Source organism: Phocoena sinus, chromosome 7 (assembly GCF_008692025.1).
Source record: "Phocoena sinus isolate mPhoSin1 chromosome 7, mPhoSin1.pri, whole genome shotgun sequence".
NCBI classification, from domain to species: Eukaryota; Metazoa; Chordata; class Mammalia; order Artiodactyla; family Phocoenidae; genus Phocoena; species Phocoena sinus.
Window position 1 is genome coordinate 113,226,980 of NC_045769.1, and position 23,843 is coordinate 113,250,822.

The following is a 23,843-nucleotide window of genomic DNA, read 5'->3' on the forward strand; positions in this document are numbered from 1 at the left end:
TTACCCCAAGTCCCACTGTACTAGGCCTGCCGGCCAATCTGCCTCCTATGGTCTCAGTCCTTCACTTTGCAGGGCCTACCACACACGTGATCCCGGAACAAGCAGCTCAAATCCTACTCCATGGCCGACCGGACCAGAGACACTCCCCTGCCCCCAGGCCCATGGGACAGGAAGGAACCAAGGCTGCAGAGGCAGATGGCATGGAGGACAGGGGAGGGACGCTGAAGGCTCCCGACCCTAACTGCTCCCCTGGAGACCTTCCAGTCTCCTGAGGACCACTCCCTTTGTCACTGCAGTGAGTTTGGTTTTGTAACCAAAAAAGTCTAACTAGACTGGAATGGCTTTAACTAATGCTGTATCAAACACTAATCTATTTTGGGGTGGCAGCACACCCACCAGTGCTAGTCTAACCACATAAGAAAGATCAGCTTAACAATTTTGTGACAGATGTTTTATTTATAGGGTATTAAAATTTAGGCATATACATGACACAAACATTATATATAGTACTTTCCATGATAGAAGTTATGATACTGCTCACAGAAAGGCCTCAATTCAAGTTACACACCGCATATGCTAGAATGTGCACCTGGGGAGGAGAGGGGGGCTGATGGCCTTCTTGTTTTGATTTTGGTTTAAATAACCTCTGGATGCATTCAAGTAATACTGATCATTTAATGTTCAAAAAACTTTTAATAAACAAATTCCGAGTAAAATTAATTGAAATATTTATGATACGATTTGTTACACAGTATTTCCAATGTACAATCAAGGCAATGCACAACACTTAAAAGGAAGGGAAAAAACCAATCTATTGCACCCACAGGGAAAAAGGCTTTTTATTCATTTTTGGGACGCTGCATCTCATTATTTATATTAAACATTTACACACTTTAGTAAACGCAGAAGTCCTACATGTAATGCAGCATTGTGGGTAAGAAGCCCCTTTTAAGTCTCCACGTGCGAGGCTGACTTTCTGATCATCCTCCCACACGTTAGGGGGCTAACCCTTCTCATGGCACACGTCACGCCCTGCAGTCTGAACTGCAGCACTCTGCCTCCTCACTCAGTCTCGTGGTGTCTTGTGATGGATGCCATTTCTCCACTTCAATGTCCTGTTAAATAATCCTGTGTAGAGTCTGAAGCAAATGAATCCACATCCTCGTTCTCTGAGTCGTCACTGCTGTCATCCGCAGCTGGCTCTCCTGTGAGGGCTATGCGAGCATAATCATCTGTGTCTATGGACTTGCAAAAGTGGATGGCATATTTCAGTTTCTCCTCTAGCACCTGCTTACAGGAATACCGGGGCAACTTCAACAAAAAGAAGCAGGTGTAGGATTCAGGAAGGAAGTGGTCAGGAGGGCTGTATTTATCCAATACCTGTTAATGAAAAATGTTAAATCATCAGAGACTATGTACAAGGACAGGTAAAACCGCAATCTATTTTATTGTGTTCATTAGACTCTTGACTCTCATTCACATAAAGCATCATATTTTGTTGGCTAAAAATAACAAAATATCAGAAAACACAAAATCTAGCCAATTTCATAAATAAAAAGGAGTAACTATTTCCCAGGACTTTCAATAAAAAAATAGCAACTGGTTACTGTGACAATTGCCTTTTACAAACCAATGCTGTGAGGAGAGTCAGATGGCTCCACCCACCCCCGGTCAACAAGGTGGGACCCCAGACCCACTGACACAGGGTCCGGTGCAAAGGCACGGGCTTAGCCATCACCCATGTGGGGAAGCTCTCCCTGAATCTATCAGCCCACTTTCAACCACAACAGATTAAGATGCTAGGAAGCCAGCAAGAACTGTGGAAAGACCCCACAAATTACCTACCTTCTGAGAGGAAAACTGCATATGCTCTCAAAGATCTCCCTGAGAGGTGACTACTTCTGTAACCCTGGCCAGAGACCCAGGACAGGGTGCACTGGGCAAGGAGCCGTCCCCGAATCCCCCCAAACATGCGGGAGAGTGGACTTCCAATCTCTCTCTCTGCGGTGAACTCCACCCCTCAGCACTGCGACTGGCAAAGTCAACTGAGAGTAGGCAGTGGGGAATCAGGTCATTTCACCCCCAGGGCCTGGCAGGTAGACAGAGCCTATCTCTGACCACGGACCACAGAGTCAGAACTCAAAGCAAAACTCAATCTGATGAGCGCTGATTTTTCTCAGTAAGCAGCATTACTCAGTGATTCACCTAATTCAACCAGAGAATCAAATAAACGCTTTAAGTGATGTGTGTGCTCAACAACCTAGGATACGCTGACATAACAGCAGTGCATTCTGGTGGTGGCCAGATAAACTTTTTAGAAGTAGGCAGTGGTACCCAAGACCTGCAGTCATTGAATTTTGAGCTGTCAAACCAAAGAAGTTACGTGTTTTTCATTTTTGTTTCCAGAGGGAAGGAAAACCACGTAACAGGAGAGACCTGCTCGCCTTCCCAGCTGGGGCAGGGCTGCGTGCGAGGAACACGACCCGCGGCTGACGCCACGGGGTGTGTCAGAGCCGCACCTGGACGACGAAGTCTCTGCCCCGGAAGTCGGCGATGGTCCTGGGCAGCCTCGTGCGGCCCCACACGAAGCGAAGGAAGAGGGAGCGCTCTGTGTTGGAGAAGGACTCCATCACCTCCCAGAACCACTGGATCAGGGGTGCAGAAGGCTCCACCCCCTTGTACGTCGCCACCGACTTTAGAAGATGCAGGGGGATGTCTGGGCTGCCACACACCTGTGGAGGGACACGCTTTGCGTCAGCACAGGGTCCACCACTCCTTTCTCCCAGGGCTGGTGTGGGGAGGCTCAGGCGTGGGAGGCCGTAGGGGATGGGTGGGAGGATAGGCCCTGTGGCCCGCCGTGTGTGGGCCAGGGCTGGGCGGGGGAGGCGGGGACTAATCGCTCCCTGAGCACGTCTTACTTCACCCAAAAGGCACAAGTGTATCTCAGACCTCCAAGTGCAAGAGTTAACTGAGAGGTGGACTCAGTGGATGACCATGAGAAGGCATTCCAGGGGGGCAGCACGAAGCGGCGGGCATACCATTGTCTCCAGTTCGTATCCGGTGAACAGAGAAAGAAGGGGCACAGGCACGACTCGGGCCATCCCCTCCCGAACAGCAGCCACCTGCTCATCAAATTCGTGGAGTCTGAAAGAAAACACTCACTTTACACTTCTGTCTTTGGTGATGTAGATCTTGTTCTGCTCATACCAACCAAGCCTTGCCACACAGATGAGCCAGGTGTGTGCTCTGCAGACAGTCTCAGAGCTTCTCACGGAGTGGGGCCATCTCACTGGCACACGGAACGCGACCTCGAAAACTAGCTACGGCTATACACGTTCCAAGACACAATTCTCAATCCCCCCCTGCTTCCCAGGAAGGAGCCAGAGTCCGACAAGCAGAGGCAGCGAGCAGGCCTCACAGCACCCACGGTAAGAACTTCCCGAAAGCAGATGCCGCATCCAAGGCCCTGGTGACTGGCGAGTTAGGGCACGAGACAGAAAGGAACACGGGTGGATGGCACAGGACACTTGCCAGGACCGGCCTCAGGCAGAGCCTAGCAAGCAAAGCCCACCTGACGCACGGGCCCTCATCCCAACACCCAGCCAGGTGCTTCTGGAGGAGAAGGCTCCCAAGCAGCACACTGAGCGGACATCGGGCGGAGGCCACGCAGCAACCGCAGCTGACGGTGGCGCAAGGGCCAGGCGAGGGGTGGAGACGCCCCAAACACAGCCCTGCTCCCGGAGAGGTGGCACACAAAGGCCTGTGACCTCTGCTGGGACAGTCCCCAAACAGGGGGATTCTCTTCACCTTGGTATTCTGATCAGAGCCAGGAATCTCGGGTGAGAATAATAAGTACTCCAACCCTGATCACGATGGAGCCAAGTCCATTAAATTTTCCTTGTGGAAAGAAAGCAGCCACCCAAGCAAACCATTTTCTGCTATTTTTGCTATTTACTGAGTTGAAACACTGGAGGGCAGACGACCACGTACCTGTAGTTCATTGCGAGCCGGACATACTCGGCGCGGTTGTCCAGGGTGATATGTGTGTACTTGGAGCTCAGCTGGATGTCCTGGCCGCTGGCGCTTGGCACCGTGAAGGGAAGGCTCATGGCCTCAAACTCCTCCGAGGTGGCTTCATTGTCACGGATGTACATGAGCCCAGGGATAAAATCTTTATCGACCTTTCAAGGGGAGAAGGGAGTCCGTTTGTTGGGTCGCGGTTGTTCCTGCACCCCAGGCCCCAGTTCACACCCGACACGCAGTCGCGCGAGGCCTCGATCTGCCTGGGGCGTACGGCAAGGCTCCCAGTGTACTGCGCGTGCCGGGGAATAAAAGAGGGGCAGCGGGGAAGCATTTTACCCGAGGAGCTGAAGAAAGAATGTGTAACAAGGAAGTCTTTAAAACCACTCACTGAGAGCGCGACAGGCACTGCTCACAGGCGAGTCCCAACCTCACTCATGGCACCAAGGGAACCACGCCTAGGGAGGCCCCGGGAGCCTCAACTTCCCCCCAGCTGCCCACGGGCTCAGCTGTGCCACAGGAAAGACAGAGGGCTTTCTTATCTGACGAGACCGTACAAGTGGCAAAGCCCACAAGCAGCTGGTGCATCAAGGTCTAGAAATGGACTGGCCTTGTGTCCACACCCCGACTCTGCTACTAGAAGGCAGCCGACGGCCAGCAGTCTGACCACCTGCGAGTATGTCAGCACCTCGGGACAGCCTGTGCCTCTTAACCAGACCCCAGGGGACGCCCCCCATGCTCTGTGCTGGGCACACAAGGTGTCACATCTCTCGGCCCTCTCCCTCCTGGAGGTTACCTCGCTGAGGTCTGCAATGGTGAGGCTCATCCCAGCCAGCTGCTTCCAGACAGGTTCAGCAAGGTTCAGACTCAGAGGACTCCCAGTCCGGATGGCAATACCTAGTAACACACCTGCTCGTTCGAAACACAAGAAACAGGAGATACTTGGAACGGATGACAGAACATCCAGTCCATTCAACAACACAGCGGAGATGAGCTCTTCCCTGGGGTCTCAGTGCCTTCTAAACCAACATTACCCCAATTCACAGAGACTTAGGTCCGTCCTTAAAACCTTATATCCTACTCTGAATTCATTGCTCCCTTCTGTTCCTATGGGTGAAATCTATAACTCTTCTGCTCTTTCCACCAACAGCTGTAGCCACAGTGGCCAATCCTCTGACAGGAAAGCCAACAGCCGGAGCTTCTCAAGGAGGTGCTCGCAGTGCCTGGAGAGGTGCAGGCAGTGCCGTGAGTTAATGGGCACAGACCCTCAATGAACAGGTGGCCAAGTATCAAGACATCCTAAGATCTGATCCCAAGTTTCAGATACGTTTAGGATGCAGACACATGCTATCTCAGATCCTCTGAGTGCCAAAGGCACCTCCTGGTTCTTAGCACACAGCTGCTAATGGTCCGGCTCTTCACGTCCCTGCAGCTACACACGGAGAAAGCTCGAAGGAGATATTTAAAACAGCTACACCACTCCCAAGACACAGCAGCCATTAAGCTAACAGGGCACACACAGCGGAACAGCTGCAGCACTGCACCCACGCAAGAGGCCCACCCAAGAAGCGGAACATGTTGGTGTGCACGGGCGCCCTGGCAGCCGGGCTGAACAGGTAGCAGTCGCGGTTGGCCCCCGACTCGTCCCTCCCGTTGGGTGTCACGATCAGAAGCGGGGTGAGTCCGTTCTGCAGCTCTTCACAGATCTCGGCTATGGACTCACTGTAGCCACCACCACAGTCATCCACAGATTCACCTGGGGGGAAAGGAGGGTCGGCAGCTCACGGTCACTGTGCCAGAGCCCCCTGGGGAGTGGCTGGGGGCCGCTCATTTCTCCTCGCACCACCCATTACACCACCGCCCCTCAGCGCACGCAAGCTCTCACCCACGAACTTGACCTTCCAGACGCGGTGTGGGAGGAGAAGGCTGTCAGGACTAAATGAGCTCATCTTAGCGCACATCTGCCCGAAGACAGACTTGGTCCCATCAGGGCCCGCTAGGCCACCTTTACTCCTTGAACGCTTGACCTAGAGAGGGAGACAAAGAACATACAGAAGGGGGGCCACAGCAGAAAGCACACAGGTGCCATCTTCGGCAGCCGACCGGCCCTGGAACCCCTGCATCCAAAGCAGGGCCCTGCGGCCAGTCACCCCTCCCGTTACCCTCGCCTGTCCTGTCCTGGTCACCAGCGGGGAGTGGGGGCAGGAGACCCTACAGACAGCAAGCAGCACCCAGACGTGTGGCACGGCCTCTACAACCTCAGGCCGCCACGAGCGCCCAGCAAGCTCAAGCACAACCCCCAGAGCACACCTGTGCGCGCACGAAGGGCTGCTGGACCTCCCAGGACTGACCCATGTCCTCGTCTCCTCACCCACGCCTGCTGAGGACCCCGAAGACCAGCCTTGCGCTCCTCTTTTTCCCTCCCCTGATGCAGGCTGCCTGCTGGACAGCTGTGCTCAAGGGGCCGGGGCGCGCTCGCCAACACGGCAGGACGGTGGTGGCTAAGCAAACACGCCCTCAAGAAATCACAGACCACAGGAAGGACTGCAGCAGCCCGGGTGGGCAGGAGCTGCAGCCTGGCTCACCCTCACACTTTGTAACCTTGCCCACGGTCTCCGTGAAGAAGCGGCCAGGAGCCCTGAAAGCGCCCTCCGAGCAGACCATCAGCCCTGGCAGGGTCACCCCAAGGGGCTCTGAGACCAAATCTGGCCTGTAATATCTGAGCCAGGACAGAACCTTCCTCCCCTCCTTTCCTCACCTGCACGGACCCTGCTCAACTCTTGGGGTCACTGTGTCTCCAAGTATGATCACTTGTCCCACCTGTATTTCTCATCATAAGCTAAGATTCCCCAACAGATCATAACAATGGCCCTCAAGCCCTCACTTAGTGTGGCCTCAGTAACCCTGCAGCTTGCAGCCTAGGCTGTGCTTCAGAATCACCCAAGAAGCTCAGTCTGAAATGACTGCAAAATGAGAAGTTAAGGAAAATATGATTGTGAGAATGTACTTTCACTTGACTCTTCTGGCTAAACTCTCGCCATCCTTAACTTCTTCGTGAGTTCTAGGCTGAGTTTAACAGCTAATTCTCCTCACTGCATAAATTACCATTCTCAAGACTAAAAATATAAGAACAATGACAATAGTTTCCTGTGGAGTGAGTCTTCCTGTGCACCACACAGTCAGCTGCACGTTCTCATATGTCATTTCATTTGACCTTAACAGCAGCTCTCTTAAGGCACACAGCGCCCAGGGGAGAGTGAGCTACAGAAAGGAAGAAGGATGTGTTCCTACGTGAGGGGTAAGACACAGACCTGCTGCCCACTCGAAAGGTCACATCACCTCCGTTTACAGTGCCAGTTAACACAGACTGATGCTCTCAGCTGCTATGAAGGAACATGGTTATGTGAACACAGCCAGGACACTGCAAGGACAGGGCTGTGTACCTGACACCTCTGGACAGCAGGAATATAGGTGGTTTTAATGGTCTTTAATTTGAATTTTCTAAATTTTCAGAAATGAGCAAGCATTATCTGCAATACATTTAAAGTTTTTAATGTACACAGATTTATTTTTAGATCCTGTTACAAAACTAAATTAAATTCAAACACAGAGAAACCCTCCAAGAACACGGCCTACTTTTAGTGTCTCTACAGCACTTCTGACAGACAGTAAGAAAATGTCTCCAAGGGCATCCCCACGAGAGAAGGCTGCAGCCTTGGGACAGCACAGGGAAGAGGATGCCCGCACCACCTTTCTGGGTCACTGCTGGTGTCTGCGTTCAACTTGGGAGTCACAGAATGCCCCCCGCACCACTCTGCTCTACTTTATATCCATCTTTGTGGAGGACCTTCCCAATTTCAAGAGTATGTTTGAAACCCTGAACTGAAGGAAACCTGGCTCTGGCACCTGAGGACCGCTGGGTGGCCCGGAGTGGCTCCTGTGACATCAATGAGCATTGCACGCTGTGTTGAAGGTTGTTTATACGCCTTTTAAAAAATGTCTAATACAAATTTGTTTCTCTCCTTACCTATTCTGTTCTTTCAGACACGCACCGAGCATTTTCATAACTCACTGTGCTGGGGATGCCAAGATGAGAAAAGAAGAGGCATTGAGCACACAATGACTGGAAAATGTGCCTGGTGTGGACTCCAGGTTAGCCAGGTTCCCTGGTGTCAAGGGCCCTGGGCTTGGACACCCACACTGGGCCACTGGCCCCAACGTGGTGCCTGTGCACAGCTGAGGCAGGCCTGCAATCCAGGAACACCCAACTGTCTGAATTAGACGATCAGCTTTCCTCACTTACGAACTTTAGTATTTACGCCCTAATAATGTAGAGCAAACCAAAATGATCCTCCAAGGTGGGGAAATAAAAGCTTTTTTATGACCCTAATTAAAACAGCCCATTTGTTTGTGGAATGGGCTGACTGACCTCCAGCTTCACATTAAACACTATGACGTCGGTGAAGGAACCACTTCCATCAGCATGGTCACATGTGTTCTCCAACAAAGGAAAAGAGTGTGATGCCTTAATTGAAAATGCCCCCAGGAACAGCTCTGGAAGCAAGTCTAGTCATACAACCAGCATCAGGGTAGAAACCATGTGCTGACACGATGGCTCAGGAACAAAGCATCTGCTCTTCAGGTTCTGCTCCTGCTCCAAGAGGCGGGGCCGACTTCGCTGGCGTGGGAAATGCCAAGTGCACACACGCCATCAGCAGTGCTGGGCTTCCTCGGGTTTTAATTAATTCTTTTAGCTCGAGGCTTATATACATTTGGCAGCAGTACAAATTCAGAGACGGTCTACTTTTCACTTCTTCAATTACTACTGTGACACAGTCTTAGTATAAGTGATTCTGGCCTATTAAACTGGCAAAGTAAGCAGCCATCAGGGCTGGGGAAGGTATGAGGCTGGCAGGAACAGGGAACCTGCTCTGCCTCTCAAAACCTAACCCAAGCGGGTGACTGAAGACACACACGTAGCTGGGGCCACACCACCTGGCCCTGCTGTACCCTAGCCTTCTAGCCCCCAGCAGAGAAATCAACGTGGGCAGCTGGTTGGCGTAAACAATCCCAAGGCCCTACAGCATGGGACAGGGAGGTGCTTATTACAATGCATTAAGAGGAACAGACAGCAAGTTGCAAAAGAGAGTCATCCAGTTCAGTTTACAACCAACAGATACACACCCCCCAAATGTTAGCAGCAGTTATCACTATGTGGTGGAAATATGGGTCATTTTTACTTTTCCCCTTTTGCTTATCTGGATTTGTGCTTCTGGGTTATCTGAAATAAGCCTTTCTTCTTTCCGTTATAAAGAAAACCACTAACGTTGCCACCTGGCGGTCTCAGCACTGGACATCTCACACATGTGGCACCTTGCTCTCTAAAGCAAGGGCATGAGAGAAGGTTTTCTACGAGCACTTGCCCCCGGCTGAGGGGACATGACTCACAACCACAAACCCATCACATCTAAGAACAGAAAGCCATCTCCACTTGTTACCTGGATCCGGTTCAACTCCACCACGGGACCGTGCTGGCGATCTCGCACCATAGTTGCTTGTACTACTTTTCGGAAAGCTGCCTCCTGAAACACGACAGACAAAATTTAGAATGTGATATAGAAACTATTACCCACAGATATTTCAAATCACAGAACTCCCTTTGTCGGGTCATGAGGTGGCCCAGGGCGGTAGCCTGGCATCCACACGCAAGCCCACGCAGAGGCTCAGGCAGCCGGCAGGGCCAGTGCTTAGCAGCACCCCCTGCCTGCCATCTGGAGGCATGAGGCACCCGGCACGCACTGCACAGAGAGGAGCGAGGGCCAGAGCCCGGGGACCACCTGCTCCAACCCAGGGCTCAGGCCAGGCTCCGAGGGTTAAACAGAAAACCGAGGTTTCCCAGCCAAACTGCAAGTCCACTAGTGGCAGGACTGAGGCACTAATTATACAGTATTGCTGTCCCAGCAGAGACATCGGCCACAAAGCCGCAGCAGGGCCAGGGAGCGGGCCAGGGTGGGATGGGGATGGTGAAGCCAGTGAGGGAGGGAACTCATGGGCACCGGGCACTGAAAGAAACCTGGAAAACCCAGAGTGAAGACGGCAAGCAAAGGGAGCAGGCCCCAACTTCACCCAGGGAGACACATGCCCACGTGGGCCTGGGCGCGGGTGACACGTGCTCGTGTGCATGTGCGTGAGGACGGGAGGAGAGTCCAGACACCCGGAGGAGGCAGGACCAGTGGCAGCCCCAGGTCCCTGCCGAGTGGACGACTGGGCTCTCTTCTGGAGACAGGGCGGCTGGGGTAGGAGTAGAAGGCGGGCCACGAGGTGCCGACAGCAAGGTCTGCACCCCCCTCTTAGGTCAGAGCCTGAGAGCTCTAACCTGTGAAGATGGGAAGGGAAGAGGTACTGCCATAACACGGGGGGCCCACAGACACACACCCCGCACCATACAGGCGATGCAGAGGCAGGCCGCTCCCCATGCATTCCTGCACACCCTCCACCCCAAGGACCAGCACCCTGCTCGCTGCTCGGCCCTGCTCCAGGCATGAGCTCCCTTCCCCACGGAGCGCCCCGCGAGCCCCGCCCTCCTGTGGCTCGCTCTCTTCTGGGCCCTGGTAACAGCTCTCCACAGTCACCAACGAAACCCACTCCCTAGAATTTCCTGCAGAGGCGGTCCTTCCCAACGAGGACCAGAATAGAGGCCAACACCCCCGTGGCTGAGGGTACCCTTTCAGCCTCCCTGGGCGTCCCCGCCCTGTGCTCCCAGCCTGCAGGACACTCACATACTCAGCGTGAGACACGTGCTACCTCTCGCTTTGTTTCCTCCCTACAAGGAGAGGCTTTTTCCCTTTTACTGCTTATTATCACCTCTGCTTTGAGGGATTAAAAAAACGGTGAAAGTAATCAAATTTGCCATTTTTATTATTGAAAAATGGTTGAAGTAAAGTCTCATATTGATTTTACCTGCCCACAATTTTTTCCTGCTCTGGGTCATCAGAGAGCTCTTACCATTACCACAATCCTCATCACTGTCTACGTGTCTCTAAGCCACACATAAAAATAAAACGTGTGCACCAGTCTCCTTCGGCTAGGTATTTTAGGAAATAAAGCTAATCCTGAAAAAAAAACTGTTTGGACAGTACTCCAAAACATCTAAATTTTATTATCAATAAGAATAGACCATAACCTTGGATAACAATATATGTCACAGAATCAGACTCTTCAGGACTAGGATTCCTCAATTTGACCTCTATGCTTTTTTTTCCCTATACAAATATTCCCCCTACCATACAACAATTGAGCCTCTTCCAGGACATCCTGTCAAGCTGCTTGCCAGAAACTTGATGACTTCAGGCATTTCATTCTAGAAAGCTCAAATTATTACAAATGTCAACGGGCCAAAATTTCTCTCATGACTTTCAGAAGCCTTCATTCATGATTCTTTTCAGAGGCTGTTAAACTACCGTTCGGCCAGGAATTTCTACATATCCTGGTACCGAACTTCTATCTAAGCGATCTGTAACGTTCGGGTCCCTCTGCTGGACATCCCTGGAGAAGAAATTATCCCATTATTTTTTCTTCCTGCTGTCAGTAGGGATTTGCCGTAAAGCCTCAAGGCCAGGACAGCAGAGAACACTGCAAGAATGGAAGCTTAGTTCTGCCAACCCCCTTCTGGGGAGGTGGGAAACAGAGATTACAGGGGGAAAAGGCAGCACCACACTATTCATTTTTAAAATAAGCTCCAAAAGAGAAGAGATTTTTGTCTGTTTCGATGCATTCTAAGTACCCAGGACAGAGCCTGACATATAGTAGGTGCTCAGTGAACATTCGCTGAATGAGCTGTATTCAATACATTCCTACTTTAGGAATTTTTGTTGGATAAAACTTACTGAAGATACCAATATCACCTACAGTAAAAACTGCTACCAGAGCGGTACCTTTCCCTGGGATATCAGAACTCCTCGCAGAGTGCCAAAGCCCACAGAAGGCCCGAGTCCAGTTTCATCGAGCGAGCCCTCCAGGTCAAACATGGGGATGCAGGGGCAGAAGAGCTCTGAGATGTGATGCAACAGCAGCAGCCGGTTCCGCAGTGCTGTGATTGGGATCTCCTGCAAATGACTGTACTCCATGGGGACCTGAAACATGGAAACTGCGTTAAGTCAACTTAGGCGCCAAACGCACAGGTAAGCCATAGTATAGTAGATGGATTCTGAAAATACTGTTTTTGAAAACAGAGAAGCACTATGACTTCTGAGTTTGGTTTAAAAAATCTTGCTGTTTCTAAAATAATATTTTGGCCATTTTGCCTGAGCCAAGAAACGTAAACCACGGAGAACGTTAAAAAAAATTAGCATATTGAAATATATTTACTACAGAAAACATGCAGCCTGAACTACCAGAATGGTTTTATATAATTTATAAAAGTTTGAATAAAGGTGACACACTGATACACACAGAATGTCGACAGGTGTGAATAATTAATGTTCTTAAAAATACTGTTCTTACCATTACCAATAATTATAAATTATTTTCAGTAGAGCACCTCTGTAAATGTATAAGGGGAAAACGAAATGGGCGCACACTTGCACACGCATAATTCAATACAACCTGCATGCCTGCTGGCCCACTCACCCAATCGCCACAACCTGCATGCCTGCTGGCCCACTCACCCAATCGCCACTGACCTGTGCAGGGAGCTTCCCGGCACTGGCGGGCTTGCTCGTTGACCAGGCGAGAGTGTGTGCTGAGCCACAGGCCACACGGTTGACCTTCTTGCCCTGAAGGGCAGCTACCAGCCGAGGCCTCTGGATGGCATTTGTTGTTCCATCTCCCAGCTGTCCCTCATCATTGTCGCCCCATGTATAAACTTCACCTAATGCAGATTTAGAAAAAGGACTTGTATACTAGGACCAATGAACGCACAACCACCACTATCTTCCCACACATACAGTCCTCGCTGCCCTCTAGCTGGGTGTCGGCGGTTGTCTGTGAAATGTTAACCTTATCGTGATCTAGATGTCTCTAATCACAACACTCAAAGAGGTAGCAGGCTTCCCAGGACCCTTCCCCTGCTGCTAACACGGCTTTTCCAACCGTGTCTGTTCACAGGACTAAGCATGTTACTGGAACAGTTCTTACTCAGAACAAGTAACATCAAAACAGATGGTAGTGCTTCCCTGGCGGTGCAGTGGTGGGGGGTCCGCCTGCCGATGCAGGGGACACGGGTCCGTGCCCCGGTCCGGGAGGATCCCACATGCCGTGGAGCGGCTGGGCCCGTGAGCCATGGTCGCTGAGCCTGTGCGTCCGGAGCCTGTGCTCCGCAACGGGAGAGGCCACAGCGGTGAGGGGCCCGCATACCGCAAAGAAAAAAAAAAAACAGATGGTAAATACTTACAATCCAAATTGATTTTGTATGTCAAAGGAAGAGAAAGTCAGTTTTTAACTAAACAAAATCCATGTTTTAAAGGAACATGTTCTTCCAATGGTTATTCATATCCTAAACATGAGATATGAATCTCTCATTCATATCTCACTGATGAGAATCATATTTTTCAACATACCATACTAGATCCCAACCATGAAACTCCACTGTATGGGTAAGGTGGTGACTAGAATAGAAATGAGTTTAGTTCTTTAGAAACATCACAAGCCTTGCAAATCCACAGACTCCTCAGGGTGCCATGAAGCCATAAGCACCACTGTGCAAAGTGCAAGGCCCGCATGATCAAGGGCAGTGTGCTTGTGTCCTGCCCCTTCCTGCTCTGGAGAACTCAGTCCTAAAGCCACTGGGTAGGTGTCAGAGTGCAAGCAAGGGGAAGAGAGCCTCTCCGCAGAGGCACAGCCGGGTGCAGGGAATCAGAGTGCACGAGAGACAAGGACTTACACACAGAGGGTAGCCAGGTGTGGGAAGTCAGCCAAAGCAGGGAGCAGTACACCCATGTGGGGACACGGTCCAGAGTGGGCAGTCACAGCCCAAGTGAGGTGAGGATCCACACAGAGGAGAAGGCAAAGGCAACGACGGGACACCAGCCACTACAGGAAGAGTAAGTGAATCACTTACTCAGTAAGGGGATCCAGGTTTCTTACCGAAAGAGAAAGGAGTAACAAGTATGGAAAGAGAGAAAACTAGAATGAACCTGTGGTCCAGTACCTTGGGGTACTGGTGTGAACAAGTGGTACTCTATGTACATATATACATATAGAAATAAACACAGATGTAATTTTGTGTATTATTTACATATATATTCCCTAGCTCTGTCCACTAAGAAGGCCTGGGAGCAGTGACATTCCATTAGCGATGAGCACACCTATAGACCTGACCTTGTCTTTCAAACACCATTTTCCTCTAAAGGCACCAGGGCTCCTTGGGGAAACAGACAATTCTAAGCTTGAGACATGGAGAGTCAAGACGAGGACAGAAGGTCTTTTTGTGCCAGAAAGCAAGGAAGTACTCAATGAATGACGGGGTGGGAACTTCAGGAGATGAAACCAGCCAAACAGGGCACAATTTGAGCATCAAGGTAAGTAAAAGCAACAGCTTATATGTAACTCATTAAATAAATTAGGAAACCATGAGTCCGACAAGATGAAAACAAACCAACAAAAATTTAAATATCTGATGAGAATAAAATGTTCAGTGAAAAAGGAATATTTATATAGTTTCAAACACCCTCCCAAATACTTATTAGTTACAAAGGATGTTCACAGTGGAACAGGCTGGCTATACCACCTTTATCAAGTGACTGATATTAACACCATTAGTAATGGGACAAAGAGAACACGCATGTCACCTGATGAATTGAGAATGAGTTAGGAATGCAGGATAAATTAAGATCAAAGATGTGCAACCTGAATCTACTGAGGAAACATCAAACTCAAATTGAGAAATGTTCTACAAAATAACCAGCCCGTAACCAGTGTGAAAAGTGTCAAGGTCCAAAAAGTCCAAAAAGACTGAAGAAGACTGACGAGGATGACCCTGAGGGGTGACTGAGGGTTGTCTCAGAACAGAGACGAGAGCAGCACAGCTGATGGAGCCCATGTTGTGAGGGGAGAGAGAGGGAGGTCAGGTGGAGTGACGACTGTGTATATTTTCTCACTGAAGGCCATGTTGTGATTATGTAGCACAGGGCCCATCACTGTAGGAAATACACACTTGTTCAGGGTAATGGGGCATCATGGCATCACCTATCTCTCACATGGAAAAAGAAAAAGTTCTTTGTACTATACTTGCAACTGTTCTCTAAGTGTGTTATATATATGTTTCAAAAATTTTTAAATTATAATAAAGGAAATAAAAGTGTGTTGTAATTTCTTCATCAAGAACTACATCAGTCCCACCACAAGCCACAGAAGTTGCATATTCATATATGAAACTCATTCATCGAAACTAATTAAAGGGCACGTGTTCATATAATTCACCGAAGCCTTTTAAAGGGAGCAAAATTTGGGGAATGTCAGTTTTCCAGCAGCCACCCATACTCCCTGGCCCCTTCACTCCACCTTCAATGCCAGCAATGGCAAGTTGAGACCCTCTCGTAATTGGAAAATCTCTCCTTCCCCTTCTTCCATCACATCTCTCTCACTGATCTTCTGCCTCCTTTTCTCCACTGAAGGGTGTGTGAGATTTTAGTAGGCTCACCTAATAATTCAGAATATTTCCATACTGTAAAGTCAGCTGATTTGGCAATCTTAATTCCATCTGTAACTCCCTTTTGCCACTGTCTTGGGGTTCCCAAGACCACCCTCAGTTTTGATGATTCACTAGGAGAACTCCAGGACTCAGCATATATCATACTCAGAGCTATAATTCATTACAGTGAAAGGACACAAAGCAAAATCAGCTAAGGGAAAAGGCACATGGGTGAAGTGCAGAGAAAACCAGGAGTGAGCTTCCAAGGGTCCCCCACTCCCAGTGGAGTCACACAGACGCATTTAGTTCCTTCAGTAACAAGTTGTGGCCACTTGTGATGTGCTGTCCAGCAGGGACATAAGAGACTCGGTACCAGGGTTCTGACTGGGGCAGGTCAGGCAGGCACTCTGCCTGGCACGTACCCAAGTTCCAGACCCCCAGAAGGAAGCAGGTTTCAGCAGAGACCACGCTCTTTGCAAACATTCTAACAAAGCCTCCTTCAATTAGGGCTGGTGGGAGCCCTCCTGAAATCCAGGCTCCTAGAAGCCAGCCTAAGGCCAACCTTGCAAGCGAGTGTTTCTAAAAACAGCCGTATCAGGCCTGCTCTGTTAGCCACGAAACACAACATGTTCACCAGTGTTAACACCAGGGACTGAAGACGATAGGGCCAAAACCACAGGCGTATTTTCAGAGTATAGTATGACTCTCCCCATCCCCCCTCCACCTTAGAGCTGCGCATATTATCCCTGAGCCTCCAAGTTACAAGGTTGGGCCTCCCACCTACCGTCCTCAGTGCAGCACACACAGTGCAGGGAGCCGGTGGCGATGGCAATGACTTTCTTCCCCTGCAGCCCTTGAACCTGCCGAGGTCTTCTAACATGGTCGTCAGATCCATGGCCCAGCCTGTGATAATCACCTTTGCCCCTGCACACAAGGAAACGTGGAACTTGTGAATGCAAAGCCATCTTGTTTACCACCCTGCGCCACCCTCCTGAAGCAGACACCACACTGACACTGCAAGACACAAACCACAGCCTGCCACAGAAACCACATTTCTATCTACAAAAAGGCAGTTAAAGTGACTTCTAATTAACAATCTGGATTTGGTGGACTTAAATAAATAGACTCTTGCATACCAAGTATAGACAGCACCAGATTTGGTCAGGGCGACAGAAAACTGGGACCCACATTCCACTTTAACCACTCCAAGGCCTGTCAGAGAATCGATCTAGAAGGGAAAAGGCTTAATTAGACTGATTCAATCAAGGTTTTTGCTGATGGTTGCACCCATATAGAGACTGCAGTGACGCGAATAGAGAACTCGGAAAGCCCTTACTCCTACGCCAAACATTTACTACAACGTAAAACCCTACTCCACACAGCCAAGTGTTCTCAGAAGGGGCAGGAACCCTGGCTCTGAGGGAGCACAGGCCACAGGCAGCCAGGCGGCCGTGCCACCACCCGTGAGACCTGCCGCATACTGCTGGAAATGAACACGTCACTGTTGAAGGTCTATGATCGCTTTCCCCAGCATTCACTCTCCCAACTCCATTTCTCTTTGTGATGTGGTGGCCCCATTCTCCAGCAAGCCCTGCACTTCACATCTGCCCTCCAGCCCTATCAGATGCACAGGCCCACAGGGAAGAAGAAGCAGGCAACGGGGGACGGATGGCCAAGACAACCAGGGTTCTGACTTCAGACACTAGCAATCCACCTGCCCAGGTTATTCCAATTAAACACGACGTTGATCAGGTCAGTACCGGAACCCACTTCCAGCCCTGCATGCTCAAGGGTCCAGACCCTTCACTGCCAGCACCCAGAGGTCTTGTTGGGGTTCATTTACCTAGCTGACATCTTTTCTCACCTAGCAAACTATGCTCCTTATTACCTGTGACTGTTTCCAGACTTAAGTTCTCAAACTTAAATTTAAATTCATTATCCCCTAATTCTCTGTTTTCTCCTCACCCTACCCCCATCACAATGATAGCAGTAATGGCCTCCACCCCCCAACACCCCCCAACATTCGACATCTCAGTCCTGCAAGGTGCAAAGCCTCTGTCTAATGCCTTCTTGACATACGAAAGCCCACAACAATTTTTTCATAAATGTGGAAACCATACGTAACCTGTAATGTGGTTAAAATACTGTATACCTGTGAGGGAAAAGAGCAAGTGGTGATAAGGACAAGAAGGCAGCCTCGAGTCCCAGGTTTTCCAGCAGCACCTGCCAAGGAGGCCCTGAAGAAGAGGGGTGTCTCCTTGCAGCCAGCTTCATGGCACAGAGGTGCAGGTGCCTCAGGTGATGTCTTCTTCATCAGGCCCTGGCTCTAGCCGGCACCTGCCAATACCACTCCCCGTGGTAATGGAAGCTTGCTGTGCCCTCACTAACCAGCATGGCAGCACACACAGCTCCTGAGCACGTGAAATGTGGGCAGCGCAAGCGAGGGAGTGAATTGTAATGTTACTCACTCTTAACTGATTTAAGTTAAAACTTAAGTAGTTATGCATGGCCAGCGGCTACTTTACTGAGCAGCACGGCTCTGAGTCCAGCTCGGCAGTCCCAGCTCAGGCTCCTACTCTGACGGCCTCCGGCGGCTCCCCACCCCCTCCCCAGGCCGCCCATGCACCATGTGGGCCTCTACTCTGCACGTGCAGTCTCAGAGCCCCAACAAGAGAGGATGCCGAGCAGAGACAACGTCTAGCTTTCTTTCACAGCACTGACACTCCCAAGTCCACAGCAAATCACCTCAGTTGAACGGCCCTGCTGTGTTCTCGTCCCGCAGGCCGCTAGGTAGTCAGCATGTGCCCTAAACACACCGATGAACCTAACCTCTGCCAGCTCCTTATTCACAAAGGAGTTTGTATTCACAGTCGTGACCACAAACGTCGATCAACTGCCCAGAGCCACTCGGCTCAGGCGGAGCCTCTTCTCGTCTTCTCACAGATGTCCATCTAGCAGCCTCTGGCTGAGCCAGATGCAGCCTTTCAGCAGATACCAGTGCAGTGCATAGCTACAGACCTCTGTGAGCAGAAGGGTGTGGACCAGTCGTCCTTCTCCTCAAACAGGTCCGCGTGCTAAATAAAACCATGGGCCGCGTGAAGCCCCGCTGACCACAGACATTCCTGAGAGAGCACGAAACAGTACTTACAACTATCTTCATACCTCTGGGGCTTTCACTCCCTTTTCACCCAGTGACCCATCATGTGTTTTGCAAAGAAGCTAAGGATGAAGTTAGGCTACTCCTGAGACGCAGGCGGTGGCAGGCAGCGTACCTTCACGGGCGCCTTGCAGCCGTCGCTGCCCCCTCTGCCCAGCTTGCCGTAGTCCCCGTCCCCCCAGGACCAGACGGTGTCATCCTCCGTGAGGCAGAGGGTCTGGGCGTCCCCACTGCCACAGGCAACGTCGACCACGCGGTGGCCCTGCAGCACCTCCACCTGCAGAGAGAGGGGCACTGAGGACATCCGACTGCAACAGAAAGGAGGCTCTCCCCGGAGGGGTTAACGTCTGGGATTTGGGGGTGGGGTGGGGGGGAGGGTGCCTGTCTTAATTCTTTACAAACAACAGGGAATCTTAATGGTCCTGCAGGCCAAGACAAAAGACACCCTCGCATATCCGAACTGTGAGCATCTCAGCAGTAGGAGGCAGGTCCCAGTGTCCAGTGCTCAGTCCTGCCACCCACCCTGCAGCCTCACCTAAATCACAGCGGACCTCCCAGAAGACAAAGCCTCTAGCTAGATGCCAAGTAATATTTACTAGTGTAGATAAAAGGGTATTTCAAACACTATCCTGTTTAAAAGACCCATGGAATATATACCATGGTGGTTTTTATTCCCACCAAAAAAAAACACTGTTAACTCTGAAACTAAAAAGAATCTGGAATAGGAAATACTGTGGATTTTTACAAAGCATAACGACAACAGCTAGCTGTCCCTCCAGGCCTCCCGCGCACAGTTCCTCCTCACCAGCTTTGGTTTCAACTGGTCCTCACTGTCACTGTGCCCCAGGCGGCCATACCGGCCTTTGCCCCACGTGTAGAGGTCCCCGGCTGCAGTGACACAGGCGCTGTGGGCTCCACCAGCAGCGACATCAACCACCTCTATTCCTCTCAGAGACTCAATGACACGAGGACGGTCACACGGACTGCAAAAGAGGTCACCAAATATAACTGAAATAGTTTCATTCTTAAATATTTTTAAATGATTAAATATAGGCTTTTGGTTTGTTGCTCATTTATTCAATGCACACCTCTCAACCTACATACATCTGTCAAGTCAATCATTAAATCAATCTGGAAGAATCATTCAGGCCTGAACTCAAAATCATGTAATTCCCTACCTACCTCCTTTTATACAAGCTGCTCAAATGCCAGAGAGGAGATGTACAGTCTAAATCAGGGGCTGGAAGACCAGCACTTACAGATAGGCCATGTCTGGCCTATGACCTGTTTTTGAAAGGCCAGTGAGCTGAGAATGCACTTTGCATTTTTTAAGGGTTGTAAAACAAACAAACGAAAATGACGAAAGAAGGATATACAACAAAAAATGTATGTGGCTGGCCTAAAATATTTATTACTCTCTGGTCTTTTGCAGAAACAGCCTGTCCACCCTTGCTATAAATCAACATTTCATTTAAGGAGTCAACTAGTCTATATATAACATGGCAAGCCTGATGACAAACTTCTTTTTCTTATTACTGAGTTTTGAAAGCTATTTATAATGATTTTGGATATAAGACCTGAGTCAGATATATGATGTGGCAAATATGCTTTCCCAGTCTGTGGCATGTGCTTTCCATCTCTTAACAGTGTCTTTCAAAGAGAAGTTCACAATTTTTATAAAGTCCAATTTATCCTATTTTTCTTTACTGGATTGTGCTTTTGGAGTTCTATCTAAAAATCTTCATCTGACCTAAGGTCACAAAAGTTTTCTCTCATGTTTTCTTCTAGAAGTTTTTAGTTGTAGGTTTTAGACTTATGAGTTAATTTTGCATATGATGCAAGATAAGAATTCAAGTTCAAAGATCGAGGTGTTCCCTTAGGCAAGGCTGAAGATTTCAGTCTGTGGTATTTGGAATTTAGGCTGCAGTCCTTGTTTTTGGATGGATCACTGGGTTTGTGGCACAGTCCATGCTTTAAACCAGATCTGAACAGAAGAATGGCTACTTGGCCCAGGTAGAAGTAGATGAAGTATTTGGTTTAATTTTGGATATTAATGGCGCAAGATAAGAATTTAAGTTCACTGTTTACCATACGGTTGTCCAATTGTTCAAAACCATTTGTGGAAAAGACCATCTTTTCTCCAATAAATTGTCTTTGCACTTTTGTATTATGCACTGCAAACTGTGAGGGAGGAATCAAGTTTCATTTTTCCACACTCACTGTATCAGTATTTGTGGGTACGTTTTTGGACTTCCTATCCTATTCTGCTCCACTGATATATTTCTCACTCGATACAATAATACCAACACTGTCTTGATTACTGTATCTTTAAAATGAGACTTGAAGTTAAATAGTGTCAGTCCTCCAACTCTGCTCCTCATTTGCAAAGCTGTCTTGACTACTGTAGGTACTCTTCATTTCCACATGAATTTTATAATCAGCTTGTCAATTTCTACAGAAATTTTGATTGGGAAGGGGTTGAATCAATAGGTTAATTTGGGGGAAAACCAAAAAATCAACAATATTGAGTCTTCCAATCCATGAACACAGCATACTCCTCCATTATTTTAGGTCTTTTAAAATTGCTCTCAGCAATATTTTATAGTTTTTTGTCTGTAAGTTATCCATATCTTTGGGTCAAATTTATTCCTTACTATTTCAATTTTAGGGGGAGGGTACCATAAATGGTATTTTAAAATCTCAATTTCTGATTGCATACGTATAAAGACACACAGTTGACTTTTTTTAATGCAGAAACGTTTCCTTTATTTGCCTGCAATCGACTTTTATTTACTGATCTTCTACCCTGCAACCCTGCTAATCACACTCATTAATTCTAGTAGCTTTTTTGTAGATACCATCAGATTTTCTACGTAAATAATATTATGTGTAAATGGACAGCTTTAATTCTCCTTCCAATCTGAATGCCTTTTACCTCTTTGCATTGTTGTGCTGCACTTGCTAAACCTGCTAAACAACACTGAATACAACTGGTGACAGACAGCAGCAGATGTCCTTGTCTTGCTCCTGGAGATAGGGAAAGCGGTCAGCCTGTCACCATCAGGTATCACATTAGCCCTAGCTTTCTTTCTTTCTTTCATTCATTTGTTTATTTATGGCTGTGTTGGGTCTTCGTTGCTGTGCGTGAGCTTTCTCTAGTTGTGGCGAGCAGGGGCTACTCTTCATTGCGGTGCATGGGCTTCTCATTGCGGTGGCTTCTCTTGCTGTGGAGCATGGGCTCTAGGCACTCAGTAGTTGTGGCTCGCGGGCTCTAGAGCACAGGCTCAGTAGTTGTGGTGCATGGACTTAGTTGCTCCACGGTACGTGGGATCTTCCCGGACCAGGGCTCGAACCCGTGTTCCCTGCATTGGCAGGCGGATTCTTAACCACTGAGCCAACAGGGAAGTCAAGCCCTAGCTTTAACAGAGATGCCCTTTACCAAGCTGAGGAAGTTTTCTCTCATTCCCAGATTGCTGAAAGTTTTTATCAGAAACAAATGTTAGTTTGCCAAATGCTTTTCCGCCTTTCATCTATTGAGATAATCTATACAGTTTTTCTTTTTTACACTGATCAATTTTCTAATGTTAAAACAATTATTCAATACTGGCAAAAACGTCATTTGGCCTTACTGCTTTATCCTTTTACATATTGTTGGATTCAACTTTCTAAAATATTAAGAATTTTTACATCTATGCTCATGAAGGATACTGGTCTATATTTTCCTAATAACATCTGAGTCTGGTTTTGATATAAAAATAAAGCTGTCCTCAAAAAAGTAAATTGGCTAGAACTCCCTCCTCAATTTTCTGAAATTGACTGTGAAGAACTGGTATTATCTGTTACTTACATGTGTGGTAGAAATCACCAGTCATATATCTGGTCCTGAGGATTTATTTGTGGGAAATTCAATTTCTTAAATAGACACAGGGCCATTCAAGTCATCTAATTTTTCTTGAGTGAGCATTAAAGAATGTGTGTCCTTTGAGGAATTTGTCCACTTCATCTAAAAAGTTCAATCTGTCGGCATAAAGTTATTTAATATACTGCATCTTTCAATAACTACGTTCTGCAGTAATGAAAACTCCCTCATTCCTGATATTGCTATAATTTGTGTGTGTGTGTGTATAGATAGGTAGATAGATTAGTCTAGCTGGAGGTTTTATTGATGATGCTACCTTTCTCAAAGAACCAACTTCTGTTTTCTTTAATTCTTCTCTATTTCTCTGTTTTCTATTTCATGGATTCTTGCTCTGATCTTTCTTAGTTGCTCACTTTGTCTTTCTTATTCTAATTCCTTAAAGTAGAAGCTGAGGTCATTGTTTAGAGATCATTTTTCTTTTATAAAAAGGCATTTCATGCTATACATCTCCTTCTAAGTACTGCTTCTGCTGGATCCCACACATTTTTATATGTTGTTTTCATTTTCACTCAGATCAAAATTCTTTCTAATTTAGCACTGATTCCTTCTTTGACCCATCAGTTTTTACATTTTAGTTATTTTTACATTTTATTTACTTTCCAAATATATGGAGGATTTTCCATACTTTATAGTAATTGATTTCTAATTAATTCCATTGTGGTCAGAGAAAATCTTTCATATAACTTGAATCTTTTTATCAGATTTGTTTTCTGGCCCAAATTACGGTCTACATTGGCAGCTGTTCCACGTGTACTTGAAAAGAATGTGCTTTTGTTAAGTAGTGTTGTATAGTGGTAATTAGATCAAATTGGTCGATAAAGTTGTTCAAGTCTTCTGCCAAATCTTCTATCCACCTATCAGTTATTGAGGAAGGATATTAAAATCTACAACTGTAAATCTGTTTCTCCTTGCAGCTCTGTCATTTTGTTTAATTTCATATATTTGGAAGATCTATTATTAGTTGTGTAAACATTTAGGATTATTATGTCCTCTTGATGAACTGACCACATCATCATCATAAAATGACCCTTTTTATCTCTGTTGATATTCTCTGATGTTACATCTAGTTTGTATAATATTAATATAGGCATTCCAGCTTTATTTTAATCTGTGTTAGC

General features: G+C 48.1%; 1 protein-coding gene across 4 annotated transcripts in view; it reads right to left on the reverse strand.

Moving 5' to 3' along the window:
• Nucleotides 1-814: 814 nt before the first annotated feature.
• HERC2 (HECT and RLD domain containing E3 ubiquitin protein ligase 2) overlaps nucleotides 815-23,843 on the reverse strand; it is a 231,499-nt gene continuing 208,470 nt past the window's right edge. For all 4 annotated transcript variants that reach the window (XM_032636780.1, XM_032636779.1, XM_032636778.1 and 1 more), the window contains 14 exons: nucleotides 19,612-19,789; nucleotides 18,922-19,083; nucleotides 16,786-16,877; nucleotides 16,434-16,573; nucleotides 12,702-12,889; nucleotides 11,955-12,152; nucleotides 9,519-9,602; nucleotides 5,906-6,047; nucleotides 5,582-5,776; nucleotides 4,817-4,929; nucleotides 3,991-4,181; nucleotides 3,039-3,144; nucleotides 2,520-2,732; nucleotides 815-1,380 (listed from right to left, as the gene is read on the reverse strand). In XM_032636780.1, coding sequence (XP_032492671.1) covers nucleotides 1,108-1,380; nucleotides 2,520-2,732; nucleotides 3,039-3,144; nucleotides 3,991-4,181; nucleotides 4,817-4,929; nucleotides 5,582-5,776; nucleotides 5,906-6,047; nucleotides 9,519-9,602; nucleotides 11,955-12,152; nucleotides 12,702-12,889; nucleotides 16,434-16,573; nucleotides 16,786-16,877; nucleotides 18,922-19,083; nucleotides 19,612-19,789 — 2,275 coding nt within the window. In that variant the 3' untranslated portion in view covers nucleotides 815-1,107. The remainder of the gene's footprint in view (nucleotides 1,381-2,519; nucleotides 2,733-3,038; nucleotides 3,145-3,990; nucleotides 4,182-4,816; nucleotides 4,930-5,581; nucleotides 5,777-5,905; nucleotides 6,048-9,518; nucleotides 9,603-11,954; nucleotides 12,153-12,701; nucleotides 12,890-16,433; nucleotides 16,574-16,785; nucleotides 16,878-18,921; nucleotides 19,084-19,611; nucleotides 19,790-23,843) is intronic.